The sequence below is a fragment of the Macaca mulatta genome, chromosome X, assembly GCF_049350105.2.
Source record: "Macaca mulatta isolate MMU2019108-1 chromosome X, T2T-MMU8v2.0, whole genome shotgun sequence".
In the NCBI taxonomy this organism is placed as follows: domain Eukaryota; kingdom Metazoa; phylum Chordata; class Mammalia; order Primates; family Cercopithecidae; genus Macaca; species Macaca mulatta.
Genome location: NC_133426.1, coordinates 70693497 through 70710723, shown reverse-complemented (window position 1 = coordinate 70710723; position 17227 = coordinate 70693497). Strand labels below are relative to the sequence as shown.

General features: G+C 38.2%; 1 protein-coding gene across 1 annotated transcript in view; it reads left to right on the top strand.

Moving 5' to 3' along the window:
• Positions 1-17227, top strand: part of MTMR8 (myotubularin related protein 8) — a 111589-nt gene that overhangs the window by 43246 nt on the left and 51116 nt on the right. Inside the window, exons 6-11 of the mRNA XM_001097351.4 lie at positions 106-240; positions 3868-4000; positions 5332-5441; positions 11740-11865; positions 12997-13046; positions 15371-15571. Of these exons, the coding sequence (XP_001097351.1) occupies positions 106-240; positions 3868-4000; positions 5332-5441; positions 11740-11865; positions 12997-13046; positions 15371-15571 (755 nt within the window). The remainder of the gene's footprint in view (positions 1-105; positions 241-3867; positions 4001-5331; positions 5442-11739; positions 11866-12996; positions 13047-15370; positions 15572-17227) is intronic.

The window sequence follows — 17227 nt, the reverse complement described above, 5'->3', positions numbered from 1 at the left end:
GTTGGCTTAGCCTCTCCCTCTACTCATGGAACCTGGCCAGGGTCAAGGAAGATTTTTGACCATTTGTGTATATAATCACTCAACTGACACACTTTTTCCTTACAGGCTGCCATTTGCCGCTGTAGCCAGCCTCTCTCTGGATTTTATACTCGCTGTGTAGATGATGAGCTCTTGTTGGAGGCCATTAGCCAAACAAACCCAGGGAGCCAGTTTATGTATGTTGTAGACACAAGACCAAAGGTATCTATTTGTCAGTGATGTCTTTGATATTTCTGCCTCTTGCAGTCTTCCTCCTCATATATTGAGACATGCAGTGTTATTGGGGAAGTTAGGTTTGTGTATGTGTGTTTATTACTTCGGACATTGTGTAAAATCATTTGGGGCTCCTTTTATAAGGTGGTCACTGACAAGTGAGGTTATGTGAGGGTAATTCGAACAACCCGGCTTTGCCACCGCAGTGTGACGTCATTTGGGGCTCCTTTTATAAGGTGGTCACTGACAAGTGAGGTTATGAGAGGGTAATTCGAACAACCCGGCTTTGCCACCGCAGTGTGACGTCATTTGGGGCTCCTTTTATAAGGTGGTCACTGACAAGTGAGGTTATGAGAGGGTAATTCGAACAACCCGGCTTTGCCACCTCAGTGTGACGTCCTGCATAGAAGGCTTATTAGCATCCCTCATCTTTTTTACCAAGTCTATTCCTTAACCAGAATTTTCAGTATTCCCATTCTGGGGTCCAAATTTACTGTCCGAGAAAGAGCTTCAACTTAGACATTGGAAACTTACTACAACCAGCGTATTTTTTTTCTGTAAATGTGTTAGGTCACAGTAGTTTAATAATACTTTGGTTCTCCCAAAGCACCAGGGTTCACAAATTTTACTGCTATACGATTAACAAAAAATCTTTAGCTCATGTGGCAGTAATTCTTTTTTAGCATCTAGCACTGTTAGCTGGTTAAATTTTTTCCAGTTTACTACAGTGCAGTTTAAATCTTGGTCCCAGAGAATAAAAAAGACCAAGTTCATAAATTTGCCATGGATTTTGGCAGTGGACATGGATAGACCTAGTCAAATCCTTTGATCTTTCCAATAATTTAATACTGCATGATTTGTTGCAATGTGTTTTCTCAGGCTTTGTCTCTTTCAAATATGAACGTTGCTGAATAGAGTGTCCTCATATTAACCTAAGTATCAGCTTACACTCCTCTCTGCATTAATTCCTTAACCTTCAACGTTTTGTCTAGCTCTATATGGGCTGTAGAAGAACTCATTGTGTCCCACAAAGAATAGATTCCCTATTCTTAAATGTTGTCCTTTTTACAAACAGCCCCAGAAAAAAATGATTTTGCTTATAATTTGGTATGTAAAGTGTGGCTGACTAAAAGGTTTCATTGCTGATTCTAGTGATTACTAAATTGGTGATTTTCATCTAAGCCTAAGCCAGATGGTGGTGACTTAAGAGTTGAGCAGTTGGATGTGCATGAAACCAGATAGTTGCCTTAGACAGCTTTCTGCCCCATCTTTGTGATCCCTCAGTGGCTATTCTCCAGAGCTACCTAGGACTGACTGAGCTCAGGAGAGAAAATAATTTCCCTTTCTGCTCAGGTCCATCCTTCAGTTTCTCAGAAGCTTGCTGTCTTGTTTCAACCATAACCACATCTGAAATTCCGCGATTGTAAAGAGTTTGATCGCGTCTGTATCTTTAAACATTAAATAATCTTAAAATAGTAAAGAGAAATATACCAAGCTTTGAAGGAACAAAACAGTTGGTGCCTTTTGTTCAAATCTAACACCCAAAAGCCCCTTTTATGTTCCATTTTCCTCTCTCCAATTTGAGCAAATTGAGACAGGCCTAGAAATATCTGGCATTCCCTCTCTTCTGGATGGCTAGATCTGTACTTTTAGTAGGAACTATATTATACTGACAAAATTTTGTTCTAGGAGTCAGTCAAACCTGTGGTCAAATCCTGCTTTCAGCCTTTATTCATATCATCTTGGGCAAATTGGTTCATCTCTCTGAGCCTGTTTTCTTTTGGGGATAATATTAGTACCCACTTTGAGAGGCTGTAATGAGGATTAAATGAGATAATGTACATAAAGGATTTAGCACAGTGTCACGCATAGTAGGAGCTCAGTAAATATTACATTACAATAAATATTACATCTGACATTCTGCAATTGGAAAGAGTTTAATCGCGTCTGTATCTTTAAAGATTAAATAATCTTAAAATAGTAAAGAGAACTACAGCAGGCTTTTGAAGAAACAAAAGGGTTCTTGCCTTTTGTTCAAATCCAACACCAAAAAGCCCCTTTTAACAGGTTCCATTTTCCTCTCAGTTTGCCACCTGAATATTAAATAGGTATCTGTTACTCAGATCTGCCAGACATATTTTTAAAGAGTGAATACTGGTATGAGGTAACTCGTTATCTGCATTAGGTGGCCTACCCAGACCTGGGTAGTGACTACTGTAATTATTATTATTACTGTTATTTTTGCTGAGGCATCACTCATAAACATCCTTGCTACTAGGTGACTATTGCTTATGCTTCCACAGGTGTTCCTTTGACATTTGTCATTAATTTAATGAAAGCTCAGTAACACTATCAATGTGATAAAAGATCAAAATTACCATCACATTTCCCCTTTTAACAGATGTCTTGCATTGTAAACAGAATATGTTTAGCACACTGACTTTTTTCCTCTGCATGTTTTAACTTGAATAGTTTGTGCTTTGAGATTTTTGTATTCTTTTAATACAAAAATTATACCCTGTCCACATACATGCTTCTCCTGCCTTCTGAAATGCACCATATTGGGAGATGAGAAAATAGGCCCAGAAAATAGAAAATCACTTAATTAGTAAGATGGTCATTATCATAGACAGTCTCTTGGCTTCCTTCTAGTTAGTCTATTCATATCTCCGCAAGTCTCATTTACTCCCTACCTCACCCAGCATTCTTCGTATGACCTAGATATTTTCTGATTACCACAAGCTGAACATAGTGTTAAAACAATTGGTGGTGTCTCCATTTCAATTTTGTCAGTGAGTAAAAGTCATTTATCTCATGCAGTCACATTTTAGACATTTTTCTAGAACAGCTATTTAAAACTAATTGGGCTTTTGTGGTGGTTTATGCCTATAATCCCAGCACTTTGGGAGGCCAAGGCAAGAGAATTACATGAGTCCAGAAGTTCAAGGCTAGCATGGGGAACAGCAAGACTGCATCTTTACAAAAAAAAAATTGTAAAAAAAATTAGCCCAGCATGGTAGTGCACGCCTGTAGTCTTAGCTGTTCAGGAGGCTGAGGCAAAAGGATTGCTTGAGCCCAGGAGTTCGAGGCTGGAGGGAACTCTGTGATTGTGCTGCTGCACTCCAGCCTTAATGACAGGTGAGACTCTGTCTCTTAAAAAATAAATACAATTAATTCATCCTAAAGCTCTTAAGCTTCTTTCTAGAGCTTCTCAGTTGTAAATATTTTTGAACTTTTGCATGTTTCTCAGTATAAAACCCTTTCAGCTGAGAAAACATTTGTGGTAGGCAGCTCAAAATTATTATTTCAGTTTTTTAGATCAGATATCCTCATAGCTGCTATATCCTTTATCTCTTAAGAAAGGTTTTCATAATGAAACAAAACACTATGTCTCCCTATTTTTCCCCTATATGAGTCTGTTACTAAAAGTACCTGATGTAAAAACTAGTGAAATTCTCTCCATTCCAGAATGCATCTCATCTGATTTAACTTCTTTTTAATTGGGATTAAAAAGAATTATGATTTTAAACTGTTCAGAATGAGGCATTGAGATTGATGAACTCCATTCTTTCATCATCTGACCTATCTGCTCTATTATGTTATCCACTATTGCAGTTGAATGCCATGGCCAACCGAGCAGCTGGGAAGGGATATGAAAATGAAGACAACTATGCCAACATTCGCTTCAGATTCATGGGCATTGAGAACATCCATGTAATGCGGAACAGTCTGCAGAAACTCTTGGAAGGTACAGGGATTTCACCTTGGCTAGGCAAGCGGCCATAGCTTTGCATTATTATGTAAGCAGAAAGCATGCCTGATTTGAGGTGGAATATAAAAGCAAGCAGGTGAGCAGAGTCAGTAAGTGGTTAGGTGTTTAACTGTCGTACAAATCTAGCTTACATAGTACTGAATTACAGCAGTGTTGGTCTGGAAAAAGGAGTAAGATGTTCATTTTCATAATTCGATAAAGTTCATCTGGGTCTGGTCTAGTTGGTATGAAAATTATTTCTCTCCGTAGAAATACAGAGGTTGATTTTCAGGGATAGGCAAACCAACATAAGTATTAAATAAATTTGGGGTTGATTTTATCATCCTCAAGGTAAGAAATTACCTTATTTAATTTGGTATAAGGATTTAGTCTGATTTCATCACTATGCTGATGAAGCTGAATTTAGACCTCAAAAAATAAAGTTGATATCAGACAGTTTTGGTGATCTGTTATCGACTACAAAATGATTAGGGTCAGAAAGGAGGCAAGGTGGGATTGGGGCCTTACAAGACTCTTGGGTGTAGAACATTTCTCCTAAAACCACTACCCAGATTCCATGATGTTCTATGTCACTTCAGGCAGAGATAGTGAAAACCTGCCGTCTTTAGTGAACTCCCCGTTCTTCCTCTCCTTTCTTCAATTTCTTACTTGTGTAGTCTGCCATGACCTCCCCTTTACATCACCCTTGCCAGATCTCATCTGCTCAGTCTGCATCCCTTTTAAAATATTAATGTCCCTCTTCCTTAGGTCTCTTACTCCTTTCTTTTTTGCCCCAGAATATGTTATGGAAAAGGACTTTGTTTTACAGATTTTTAAGGCAAAAGATTTCCCTCTGCTGGCTAATTATTGCAGAGTGCATAAAAATTAACTGGTAATTTTTTTTTCAACGTGTTGACAGAACAGGGCTACAGGGAGTAGATGGGGATGTGGGAGTAGAGACAGATGCTGAGGGCCTTCAGAGGTTGCATAAGTGGGTGGGATTAGGATAGGGATCAAATATGTTTTCTAATCAGGGGAGGTATGTTTTCCTGTAGATGCTAATTCAGTCTTCTGGCTCTCTTCTTGAGAGATTTCTAAGGGCTTGAGAGTGGGTTCTACAGCGTAATAAAGCAGGGGCCCAGGCTAAGAGATCTGGTAGGCTTTAGACCTAGTTCTGTCCCTGACTCACTGTGTGGTTTCTAACTAATCATTTAACCTTTCTGCCTCAGCTTCCTCACTTACAATATGGAGATCCACTTTCTCCCCTTTCTTAATGAATAAATCGAGTTGATCGTGAATTTCAATCTCTGCTTCCTTTTCTACCTTAGTTTGTGAATTGAAAACTCCAACAATGAGTGAATTTCTTAGCGGCCTGGAGAGCTCAGGGTGGTTAAGACACATTAAAGCTATTATGGATGCTGGAATTTTCATTACAAAGGTAATAATCAGGACTTTTAAAATTGCACTGACTTTAATTATGAGATATGTTGAAGTAGTAGTGTGCCATGGAAAGAATATTGAAAAGAAAATCTAGTTTCTAGATTTAGCTCTGCCACTAATTCACTGTGTGCCCTTGGGCAAGTCTCCTTTCTTCTCTGGGTCTCAGTGTCTCCATCTTTAAACAAGGTGGTTGAACTAAAATCTAATGATGTAACTTTCAGGCGGCCACAGAATTCTTTGGGAATATTATTAACCCTCTCCCCAGCTGGAAAAATGAACATATGATGGTACATACAGAAAATGAACCTCAATTTCAGAGGGTCCACAGAACCCTGGACTTCACATTAAAAACTCTTAGGTGATCTCTAATCGATAAGTGATAATAATTGATCTCTGGCTCAGTTATTCTATGATATATTTTTGTGTTGATACTAAGGTATTAAGTACAAGAGTGTGTGTGAAATAAATGCAGAGCTTACGTATCTATGAGTTTTCAGAACTCTGAATACAAAGACCTATTTTTTTAAATGTCTTTGTATAGATCTGCCTCCAAATGCAGTCTAGGTAGGCTTTGTCACCCTGTATTTATGCTGACCCATTTATTTTCTGATCTCTAGGACCCTAGGCTCTGTAGCCTTTGTTAAGTGGTTTGTTTTCTTACAAAAAACAAAAACAAAATTCAGTGTATATTTTCTCATTTTGACATTTTGTTTTTATGTATTTCTACATGAGAACTCTCCCTCTTCATCCCACCCCCATTATTTGTTAAAAGTAAAGGAGATAATGACTTTTCATCCATCTGCTATGATTTTCTCAGTTGAAGGCAATGTTATATATAGCTTCTGGCTTAAAAGGTTTGAAGATTGTATGCAATTAACTGCCTTAAATATCCAAGCCCTAATGCTTTTTGCTTTCCTAGTCCTGTTGCCTGCACTTTTCATTGTTATTGATGTTCACTATGTGACCCTGTCAGTTGTTTCAAGCGCACTATTCTAACTATTCTTTGTTCTGTTCCTTTTTCATAGATTCTATATCCATATATCTATAGTCCCTTTCTGAAACCAAGTTTATTAGACCAAAGAGAGTGAGGATGGATAAGAGGGAGATCTGATAGGCAGTACAGCCTTATAAATATTGGTTGAATTAAAATGAATGAACCAAAAAGATAGGCTTGGATTGCACAGTGTTTCTGTGTTCCCTATCTCTATTACCACCTATCCAGTATCCCAAGCTTGAGAACCTCAGTCAGCCTTGAATTCTACCTCTTCTCCTCCATCTGGCTATTGCCAAGTCCCATGTGTTCTGCTTCAAAAGTGTTTCTCAAATCTGTCCTTTCTTCCCAGTCTCCACTGCTACTTCTCTAGTTAAGATAGCCACAACACATTGCCCGCAGTATAATAACCTCGTAACTGCTTTACTTGTCTCTAGTAGTTACTCTTTAGTTTGGGAACCAAATTGCTACTAAAGTTATTTTTCTTGAACATGTCTGATCATGTCACTTTAAACTCAAAATCCTCCATTGGTTATCAATTCTATTGCCAATAAGAACTCATAAGCTTGACATTCAGAGTCTTTCACAATGTCACCCCAACTTGGCTGTAGTGGACCTCTTGCTATTCTCTAACATACTATGTTACTTCTTTTTCTCTCTCTTTTTTAAATGTTTATTATATTTACTTGTTTTCTCATTACAAAAGCAGTACATGTATATTATCAAAGAAGTAAACATTTCAGAAATATATAACATAAAATGTAAACATTCCCCATAGTTTGTCCCACAGTGCACACACATCACTGATAGTAGTTTAATGTTTATGTCCCTCGATCAGCACTGTCCATTTGAATTTTTTGTGATGATGGAAATATTCTCTATCTGTACTGTCTAATACAGTACCACTACATGTGGAAATTGAGCACTTAAAATGTGGCTAGTGAGACTGAGGAACTGAATTTATGACTTTATTTAGTTTTAACAAATTCAAATTTAAGTAGATATAGGTGGCTAGTGACTACCATATTAGACAGTGCCGTTGTAGAATTTTTCAACGTATAGAGTTACACATATTAATACTTTGTGAAATGAGCTCATACTGTGCATACTGGGTTTTTTTGTTTTGTTTTGTTTTTGTTTTTGTTTTTGTTTTTTTTGAGACAGAGTTTTGCTCTCGTTGCCTGGGCTGGAGTGCAGTGGTTTGATCTCGGTTCACTGCAACCTCCGTCTACCGGGTTCAAGGGATTCTTCTGCCTCAGCCTCCTGAGTAGCTGAGACCACAGGAGCATGCCACCACGCCTGACTAATTTTTGTATTTTTAGCAGGAACGGGGTTTTGCCATGTTGGCCAGGCTGGTCTTCAACTCCTGACCTCAGGTGATCCACCAGCCTCGGCCTCCCAAAGTGCTGGGATGACAGGTGTAAGCTACCATACCCGTCCCATACTGTTCTTTAATTGACCTTTTATACTTATACTATTTAATGAGCATTTGTTAAGACAGTTCAGTCAGTACTACGTCATTCTTTTCAGCAACTATGTTATATTCCATTGTAGTAATTTACCATAGTCCCCTGTTGATGGAGAATTTAGTTGTTCCTAATTTTTCGCTAATGCAGATATTGCTGCATCAAATATTCTTAAACATGTATCTTTATAGAAGTGGATTTTCTGAGTCAAAGAGTATGAATGTTTCAAATTTTAATAGATGTGGCCGAATTGCCCTCCAAGTAGGTAATACCAGTTTCCATTCCTATCAACAGTGCCTGTTTTTCCATTTTGGCAGCAATGGTTATCATCAATCTTTTTGATCTTTGCCAGTGTGATAGGTGATACATTTTATATTATGTTTTAATTTGTATTTCTTTAATAATTAGTGAAATCCAGCATCTTTTTCTGTCCACCAGTGACTTTGGACTCCGTTTGGAGCCCTAAACAAAGAACATGGTTGCTGCCATCATGCTCTGCCTACTACCTGAGGTGTCTGCTTAATTGAGAAGTCAAAAAGGTTGAAAAACTTTTTTCCAGATCTCTTTAACTCCTTTTTTACCTGCAACCTGACTACTTTTCTAGGAATACCATTTTTTCTTGTACCCCATTACAAAGATTATTCATTGTCCCGCATCATATGAACCACATGACCAAGGGCAGTTTCACTATTCTTGCTCCTTACAAAAGCCCCTCCTCCTTTCAGATCTATTTCATTTAGCTATACCACCCTATACACCTCCTAGTTACTCTTCCCCCTCCATTAAGGATGTTGGGAACAGCCTTGCCACCTTCTTTTCCATCCTGGTTCTTCCCGTCATCTGAAGAGATTTGAATGTCAATGTACAATTTATCAAACATTCTGCACTTATAGTTCTTTGGACTTTTTATAATTCCAGCTTTCACATCCTTAATCCAGCTAGCATAGTTCTTCTATCTCATGGAAACCTCTGCACTTTTAACTCCTCTTTTTCCAAACTTCTTTTTTCTTCCCTGTATACCAAGACCGGATAGTATAGCACTTCGTCCATTCCACCTTGTCTCTTATCCTTCCACTCTATCTGCCCTGCTAGCCACGGTCATTCTCTGCTCTTACACCCTGACCTCTAAGCATTGCTGCAAATAAATATATCCCATAGATATGTTAGTTGGTACTATCACAGGTTTATGCTTGATAGTCTTAGCTGAGGTCCTGTAGTTGCAGGGCCACGGAACAGTTATTTTATGTGTATTTGGTTGGCTTCCAGTCCTGTTTCACCAAGCAGATATTCCTTGTACCTTGCTTTCAAACTGGCTACATCATGGTAACTTCCCCTCTATAAGCCCATATTGAAACATGTCCTTCATGGAAAAATGTATGTAATACCTCTTCTCACTATTATCCTTACCAAATTCTTCACTATCTCAGAGGGCATGGTGCCCCATCTTCTGTGTAAGGATACTCACTCCACCTATATTTGAAATTCCATCTCTTCCTACTTTAAGGAACCAACTCTATCGGTTAAACCCTCTTTGTCTTACATTTTCAACCTATTATTTTCGACTGGCTTCTTCCCTCAGTAGTATGCTCAAATGGTTTCTCATTCCTAAAGAAAAAGTACTTTTTCAGTCTTCTAGCTATTGCCCTCTTTCCTCTTGGTTATAACCTTCTGAAAAGTAGTTAGTCTTTCCTATTAGTACTTCATCTCCCTTCACCTTTCAGCCCACTGTGATCCAATTTTCATATATTGCTCTTCCAGAGGTCTTATGACCTTTGATTTGTCGTATCTAAGACTCACTTGTTAGTCTTCACTCTATTTTGACCTTTCTGTTGCATTTGGCACTGTTCACTCCTTTTCACTTTGAACCCTTTTTATAGTCCTGACTTTTATCCAACTACTCCCTCCTGGATCTTTTTTTTTTTTTTTTTTTTAACCTTTTGGGCTTTTTTGAACAGGCTGACTCTTATGATAATCCTCCTTCCTCTACATGCCCTTTAAGGGTCACTGCTTTTTAAGGTCTTTTCTTTTGTCACATTTGGTCTCTGCCTGGACAGCGTCAACTATGCACACAGTGTACAGTGTATACTACTGTCTCTATTCAGATAGTGGTGAAATCTATGCTCTGGCTCAGATCTTTCCCTCTTCTGATCTTTAAACCCACATATCCAGTTGTCCCACTGGACTTTCCATTAGATGTCCCTGAACTACCTCAAACTCACCATGGCCAAAACAGAAATCTTACATATCCCCACTACTACCTAAAACTTTCTTTTGTGTTCATTATTTAGTCTAATGGCACTACCATCCACCTGGTTGCTAAACCACACATTTCAGAGTTATCTTTAAGTTTTCCTTCTCTTTCATCCCATGTCTAGTCTCTCACTCTGTCCTGTCAAAATGTTCATAATTAAAATCCCTCTTCTGTTTTTCAGCTCCACTGCTACTACGTTACCTCAGGCCTATATGGACTTCCACGATTTTAGTAGCTCCCTAACTGGTCTTCCTATATCCAAACTCATGTCCTCTCAATCCATTCTCCTTACTGCCACCACAGGGATCTTTCAACGATGTACATCTGATCATGGCACTCCTCTGCTATCAACTCCCTATTGCCATCAGATAAAATGTATACCTGATTTGTCTGACCCTTGTCCTCCTAGCCGGCTCTATCACTCCTTGTTCTCTCACTTCCAGCTTAGCCTGAGCCATTAAGTGTTCTTCCTCTATGTCATGCCTCCTTGCAGTGTACACTCTGTTACATCATTCTCCAGCCTGAAATGTCCTTTCCTCCTGGTCCATCTGATAAATTCCTATTCATCTTTCCAGACCCACCTTAGTTGTCTCCTCCTCCCTGGTTATCTTTTGTGCCTTTGTTATACCTGGCATGGATTTTTACCTTTTATTTTTCATTGGTTTGCAGCCATGCATGTAAGTGTTTGTCTCTTTTGTATTCCCAGTGCACATCATAGTGCCTCTTGTACAGTCACTCAATTATTGGCTAGGTGTATGGATGAATGAATGAATGAGTGAATTAATGTCCTTCTTCACCTAAGGAAATCCTAGTCTTTCTTCAAGGGTCGAGCTTCCCTGGCTCCTGCAAAAGAATATTGTTACTATACATTACTGTATATTACCAGTAGTTTTTCCATTGTATTTTAATTATTTATTTATCTTCGGTCACCCTGACTAGTTTGTGGGTTCCTTGAAAACAGAAACTGAGTCTTATTTTTGTATTTCTAATACCTGGCACATAGAGGCGCAAAATTGTTAGAATGAATAAGTGAATGGTCAATATGTACCATTGCCAAAATTTCCCAGGTTGAGTAACTGCCCAGATTTTTACATCATTCTGATTGCATTTATATAATCGCTTATTAAAGTGACCTAAGACAGGCGAGCACCTCCATCTTATGTTGAAAGCATTTGTGTTAGTAAGACTAAAACAGCTAGAGGAGATTGTTGTCAGATCTGGGACTAGAATGCAGAGCTGTCTGTGTTTTTGAGTGTGAATTCTTCCTCCAGTACACCTATTCCTCTGAGAATTGATCCTTGGTTTCTTCAGAAGCTTAGTGAATTTAGAAATCCCCTCATTTTTCTTTTTGCCCTGCATTATGGGTTAGTTTTGATATTCTTTTCCTATTTGGTAAGCTGTCCCTCTCTTGCACTCCATTGTTTTCCTTTTCATTCCCCATAGAAGATGCTAACTTTATGAGAAAAAATTAATGTAGCCCATAAGACCAGGTTCTCTGTGCTTTAGGGACTGTATTTGGCAACTCTTTAACCCAACAAGCTATGCAAGGGTTGCTTATGGTACTTTTTTTTGCCTCTTGTCTTCACAGGCAGTGAAGGTAGAAAAGGCCAGTGTCTTAGTCCATTGTTCTGATGGGTGGGACCGCACAGCACAAGTCTGCTCGGTGGCTAGCATCCTCCTAGATCCATTTTATAGGACATTCAAAGGACTCATGGTAAGAGAGCACGCTACTGTATTTTACTTTGTGTAAGAGACAGATTGCGACAAAATAAAAAGAACTCTCAAACAACTTTTTTTTTTTTTTTTGCCAGAATTAACTCTAAGTCTACAAAAATAGCTTTTTCAATTTAGCTTCTTTTCATTAAATTTAGGTGTGTACTATCTGTATACTTTCTTTTGTATGTTCAACATACTTCTTACCTATCAGAACATAAGTTATATGTAATAGACTACTGTACAGAGTAGGAAAAGCTCAAAAAGTTTGCAAAACTTAATGGATGACTGTTAAATAGGCTGTCCAAGGGGCTCATCATCTTTAACATGTCAGCTGTTTGAATGTCAGACTCATGATTGTTTTCTAGTGCTGAATCTAAGGCCTCTTAGTTGATCTTTCTAAGAAACAGGACTCACCATAGTGGTTTATTCTCATTTCTTTGGAAAGCTTTTTCTTTTTCTTTTTTTTTGAGATGGAGTCATGCTCTGTCACCCAGGCTGGAGTGCAGTGGTGCAATATTGGCTCACTACAACCTCCGCCTCTTGGGTTCAAGTGATTCTTGTGCCATAGCCTCCCAAGTAGCTGGGATTTCAGATGTGCACCACCAAGCTCGGCTAATTTTTGTATTTTTAGTAGTGACTGGGTTTCGTCACATTGGCCAGGCTGGTCTCAAACTCCTGGCCTCATGTGATCTGCCCTCCTCAGCCTCCCAGAATGCTGGGATTACAGGTGTAAGCCACCATGCCTGGCTGGAAATTTTTTTTTGATGGTTAAAAATGGTTTTGTTACTAATATAAAGCTAAGAGCTGCCTTTGGATTTCTGTTTTTCAAAGTTTGAGTTTAATATCGTGCTTGTCAGGATTGCATTTAGTTATGGCTCAGTGGCTTGTCACACATCATGTGAAAGCCAAAGGAAATTTGACTCTGGATATGTCTGAGAGCATCTGAAATTTGAAGGCACCCTGTATAGGCCTATGAATGAAATCTAAGTTACTTAGTTATCATTTAGGAAATTAACTATTTTATGATCAGTTCAACCATTTCAGCAAAGTGTTTTGACATTCTTGTGTGCATAATTAATTCATTTTATGATTTTCCTAATGCAAACTCTTTCTTTTGTATAAAATGAAGATCTTGATAGAGAAGGAATGGATATCCATGGGCCACAAGTTTTCCCAAAGGTAAAAATATACTCATTTTGAAGGAAGAGGCTGAGGATAGTTCATTAGGGTGAAGTATGTCAAAACCTCAGTATGTACATGTAAAAGAAGGAAGAGGAAGTTGAACATTGCATAAATCTCTTTTCATCAAGAAACAAGTATTCTAGATACTATGCTAGGGCACTAAGGTGACAAAAGTAACCAGAATATTATCCCTGTTTTTAAGGAGTACAAGTAATTATATCAAATTGTTAAATATTTCAAGGAAGAAAAAGGCATCACAGGCTACAGAAGGAAAAGTGCTTAACATTGCACGAAGAGGTCAGGGTAGGCTTCCAGGAGTACACAGCATTTAAGGATGAGTTTTTGGAAATGAGAAGAAATATAATAGGAAGAACAAGGGAATGAGGAGGTCATTCAGAGGGACTAATATCAAGATAATGCACCTTAAAAGGTGCACCTTTTAAAAGATAAAAGGTGCAGATTTGTTCTTTTTTAAGGGGTGAGGATAAGGGCTTATATTTATCTGTTGTCTGCCATAAACCAAACTGCTTCACTAAGGCTTTATCTGTGTTATCAGAACAATCGATAAATATTTGTCAAATGCCTAACAATGTGCTGTATATTATATCAGACACTAAGCTGATTCCAAAGGCAAATAAAATTTGAGATTTGACTGGGCACAGTGGCTCATGCCTGTAATCCTAGCACTTTGGGAGGCCAAAGCGGGTGAATCGCCTGAGGTCAGGAGTTTGAGACCAGCCTGGCCAACATGGTGAAACCCCTTCTCTACTAGAAAAACAAAAATTTAGCCAGACATGGTGGCGAGTGCCTGTATCCCGACTCCTTGGGAGGCCGAGGTAGGAGAACCGCTTGAACCTGGGAGGTGGAGGTTGCAGTGAGCCAAGGCCACACCATTGCACTCCAGCCTGGGTGACAAGAGCAAAACTCTGTCTAAAAAAAAAAAAAAAAAAAAAAAAAAAAATTTGAGTTTTACCCCAAGGAGATTATAATTCAGGTCTTATTTTCCCCCATTGATATGTGTTCATTTAATTTCATTTGGTTGCCACTCTCTAGCCATCTGGGTCCATGTATTTATTCTTCCTTCACCCACAAACTTTGGACCAGTCATTATGTTAGGTATTGAGAAGACGGAGTTGAATCAGATATAGTCCCTATCTCTTCTTTGAAAGAAAAGAAAAATCAGTGATGACAGTGTAGTATGGTAAGTGCTTAAGACAGAGGAAAACATAAACTAAGGAAGTTTACCCATTCTGGGGCAAAGAAGGCTTCCTGTAATAGCTGACATTTTAACTGAGATTTAAAGTATGAGTAGATGTTATTTAGAAAGGGAGAAAGCATTCTAGCTACTGATGTGTTTTAAACCATAAAGGCATTAAACAGGATTATGTGTTTGAGGAGCTGCAAGCAATTCAGTGTGACTGGGTCAAAGGGTGTGTAGGGAGAATAGAGGAAATGAGGCCAGGGAAGCGGAGCCAGAGGAGAAGATCATTCAGAGCCCTGGTTTTTTTTTTTTTTTTTTTTTTTTTTTTTTAAAAAAAAAAAAGCTAAAACACTTGAGTGTTTTGTGTACATAGTAAAGCTATATTGGAGGACTTTGGACAAGGCAGTGACATGATGTTTAGATCTATATTTTACAAATATCCCTCTGACAGCATGCAGAAGATTGAAATTGGTGGCAAGGGGCTGAATTAGTAGGCTACCAGAATTGATGAGGGCCTGAAAAAAGACAGAAGCAATGGGATAGATACAAGGGTATTCAGGAAGTAGAACTCACCAGAAGATGGGAGGAAACATTAAACAGTTCTGGGATGAGGTTTCATTCATGTACTTTAATAAATGTTTCTTAAATACTAATTTTGTGCCAGACACTATGCAGTAAACAATATAGATGTGGTCATTGCTCACATAGAGCTAAATGTAGCTATTTAAATTAAATTAATTAAAATTAAATACAATTAAAAATTCAGTTCCTCAGTCACAGTATCCACATTTCAAGTGCTTAACAGTTAGTGGCTGCTATATTGGACAACACAACTGTATAAATTTTCCATCATTGCAGAAAGTTCTATTGGAAAGAGGGTGTATAAAAAAATAGACTAGATGACCAAAGGGTTTAGAGTATGGATGACAGTGAAGGACACCAGCAGCTAAGAGGTCTGCTGGGATTAACTAGCTTTGAAATTCTGGCTGGCATTTTGGTATGAGGTGTTTCCTTGCTGCTGCCAACAGAGACAAAAGATGACCCTCCTACAGCCTATTCCCAACAGTGTAATCCTTAATGCTAACTAGTATCTTCCTTTACCTTTATTTGCATCTCTCAGGTGTGGCCACCTCGATGGGGACTCTAAAGAAGTGTCCCCTATCTTCACCCAGTTCCTAGACTGTATCTGGCAATTAATGGAACAGTTTCCCTGTGCCTTTGAGTTTAATGAAAACTTCCTGCTAGAGATTCATGACCATGTTTTCTCCTGCCAGTTTGGAAACTTCCTTGGTAACTGCCAGAAGGATCGGGAAGATCTAAGGTGAATTTACTTTGTGAGAAGACACTGAACAGGGAGAAGGGGGTCAATGCAAAAAGAATGTACCTACCACCCTGAATTTGACATAGCAGTCAAGAAAGGGGAGGAGATAACAATAATAAAAAGAACTTTTGAAGCATAAAGCACTCAATGTTTGCACAGAGATCTCTCAGAACCCTGAGATTTCTCATCTGTAAAATAGGGATAATAATGCCTACTTTTTAGAGCAATCATGAGGATCCAATAAAATAATGGATGTACAAGGCCTTTGCAAATAATTAATTGCTGTGCAGGTACAAGTAGTCATTATCTACAGTCCTTTCTCACTCATATCAGAGATCACAAACTAGCAGCTCGTAGGCTGAACCCAACCCAACAGGCATGATTTGTTTAGTCTGTGGAGTATTTTTTTAAACTCCTAATTAGTTGCCAACATTTTTGTTTATTTCCATAGGTGTTTGGGGAACAGGTGGTATTTGGTTACATGAATAAGTTCTTTAGTGGTAATTTGTGAGACTTTGGTTCACCCATCTCCTGAGCAGTATACACTGAATCCAATTTGTAGTCTTTTATCCCTCACCCACTTCCTACCCTTTCCCCCTGAGTTCCCAAAGTCCATTGTGTCATTCTTATGCCTAGTTGCTAACATTTAAATATCAGTAGATTTCACATAAAAATCCAGTTATTTTAGAATGTTTTTTATAAATATTCTGAAAAATCAGGAGCTTTGGCAACACTAGACTGTGTTTTCTCATGATAATAATAAGCTAGAGGTGAATAGTAGCTGTTCCATTTGGATGAGGCAAACTCACTCTTGTTGACTGCAGTTCTTACCATTCTCTATAGTTTATTCTTAGCCCATTTCTAATGTTATCTGCCTAGTTCTAGCAGGCAATTGAGTTTGCACCCCTCTCTTAAACTAACATCTTGGCAATATATGAGACATAAGTACTTTTTGAAATTGACAAGGTAGAGCTCCTATGAACAGTATCTTCGTTATTTTAGAGACAGAGAAAAAGAAATAGAAAAGTAGCTGTTTCACAACTCACTCCTATTTCACAGCTGTTGGCTGAGTTAGTAGTTAGCCCAACCCACAGGGCCCTTTATAGCATAGCCAGGATGACATTACTTCTCTGTGATTTGGTTTTCCTGTCAACATAGAGAACAATAATAAGTCTTTCTGCTTCAACATTTGTATTTATTTGGTAGTGTCTCTCTTGATGCCATGCATGTTTCTCTCTCTCTCTCTCTTTACAACTAGACCTTTGTCACTTTCTCCCCAAATTCTTTTAAGGTATTCATTCTGTCTTTGTTTACCTATGCATTAAAACCGAGAATCTTTTCCATAATCTTTTTCCTTCTCTTAAAATCAAGTCAATATATGTGGTATTTTTCACACAAATCTGGATATCCATTTAAAAAACATAACAGTTGAACATTTTAACATATTTTAAAATAGTGATTACTTAAAATAAGCAGAAGTGTCATTCATTCATGAACGGAAAAGCACGGGCTTTAGAATCAGGCAGACTTGGGTTCAAACTTTGGCTTTGTTACCTACTAACTATGTGACCTTGAACAAAATAATATTTAGTTTCATTTTCTCGGTAATTTTGGGCTAAAATATCTCAAAAGGTTTTATTGGGAAAATTTAAGGAG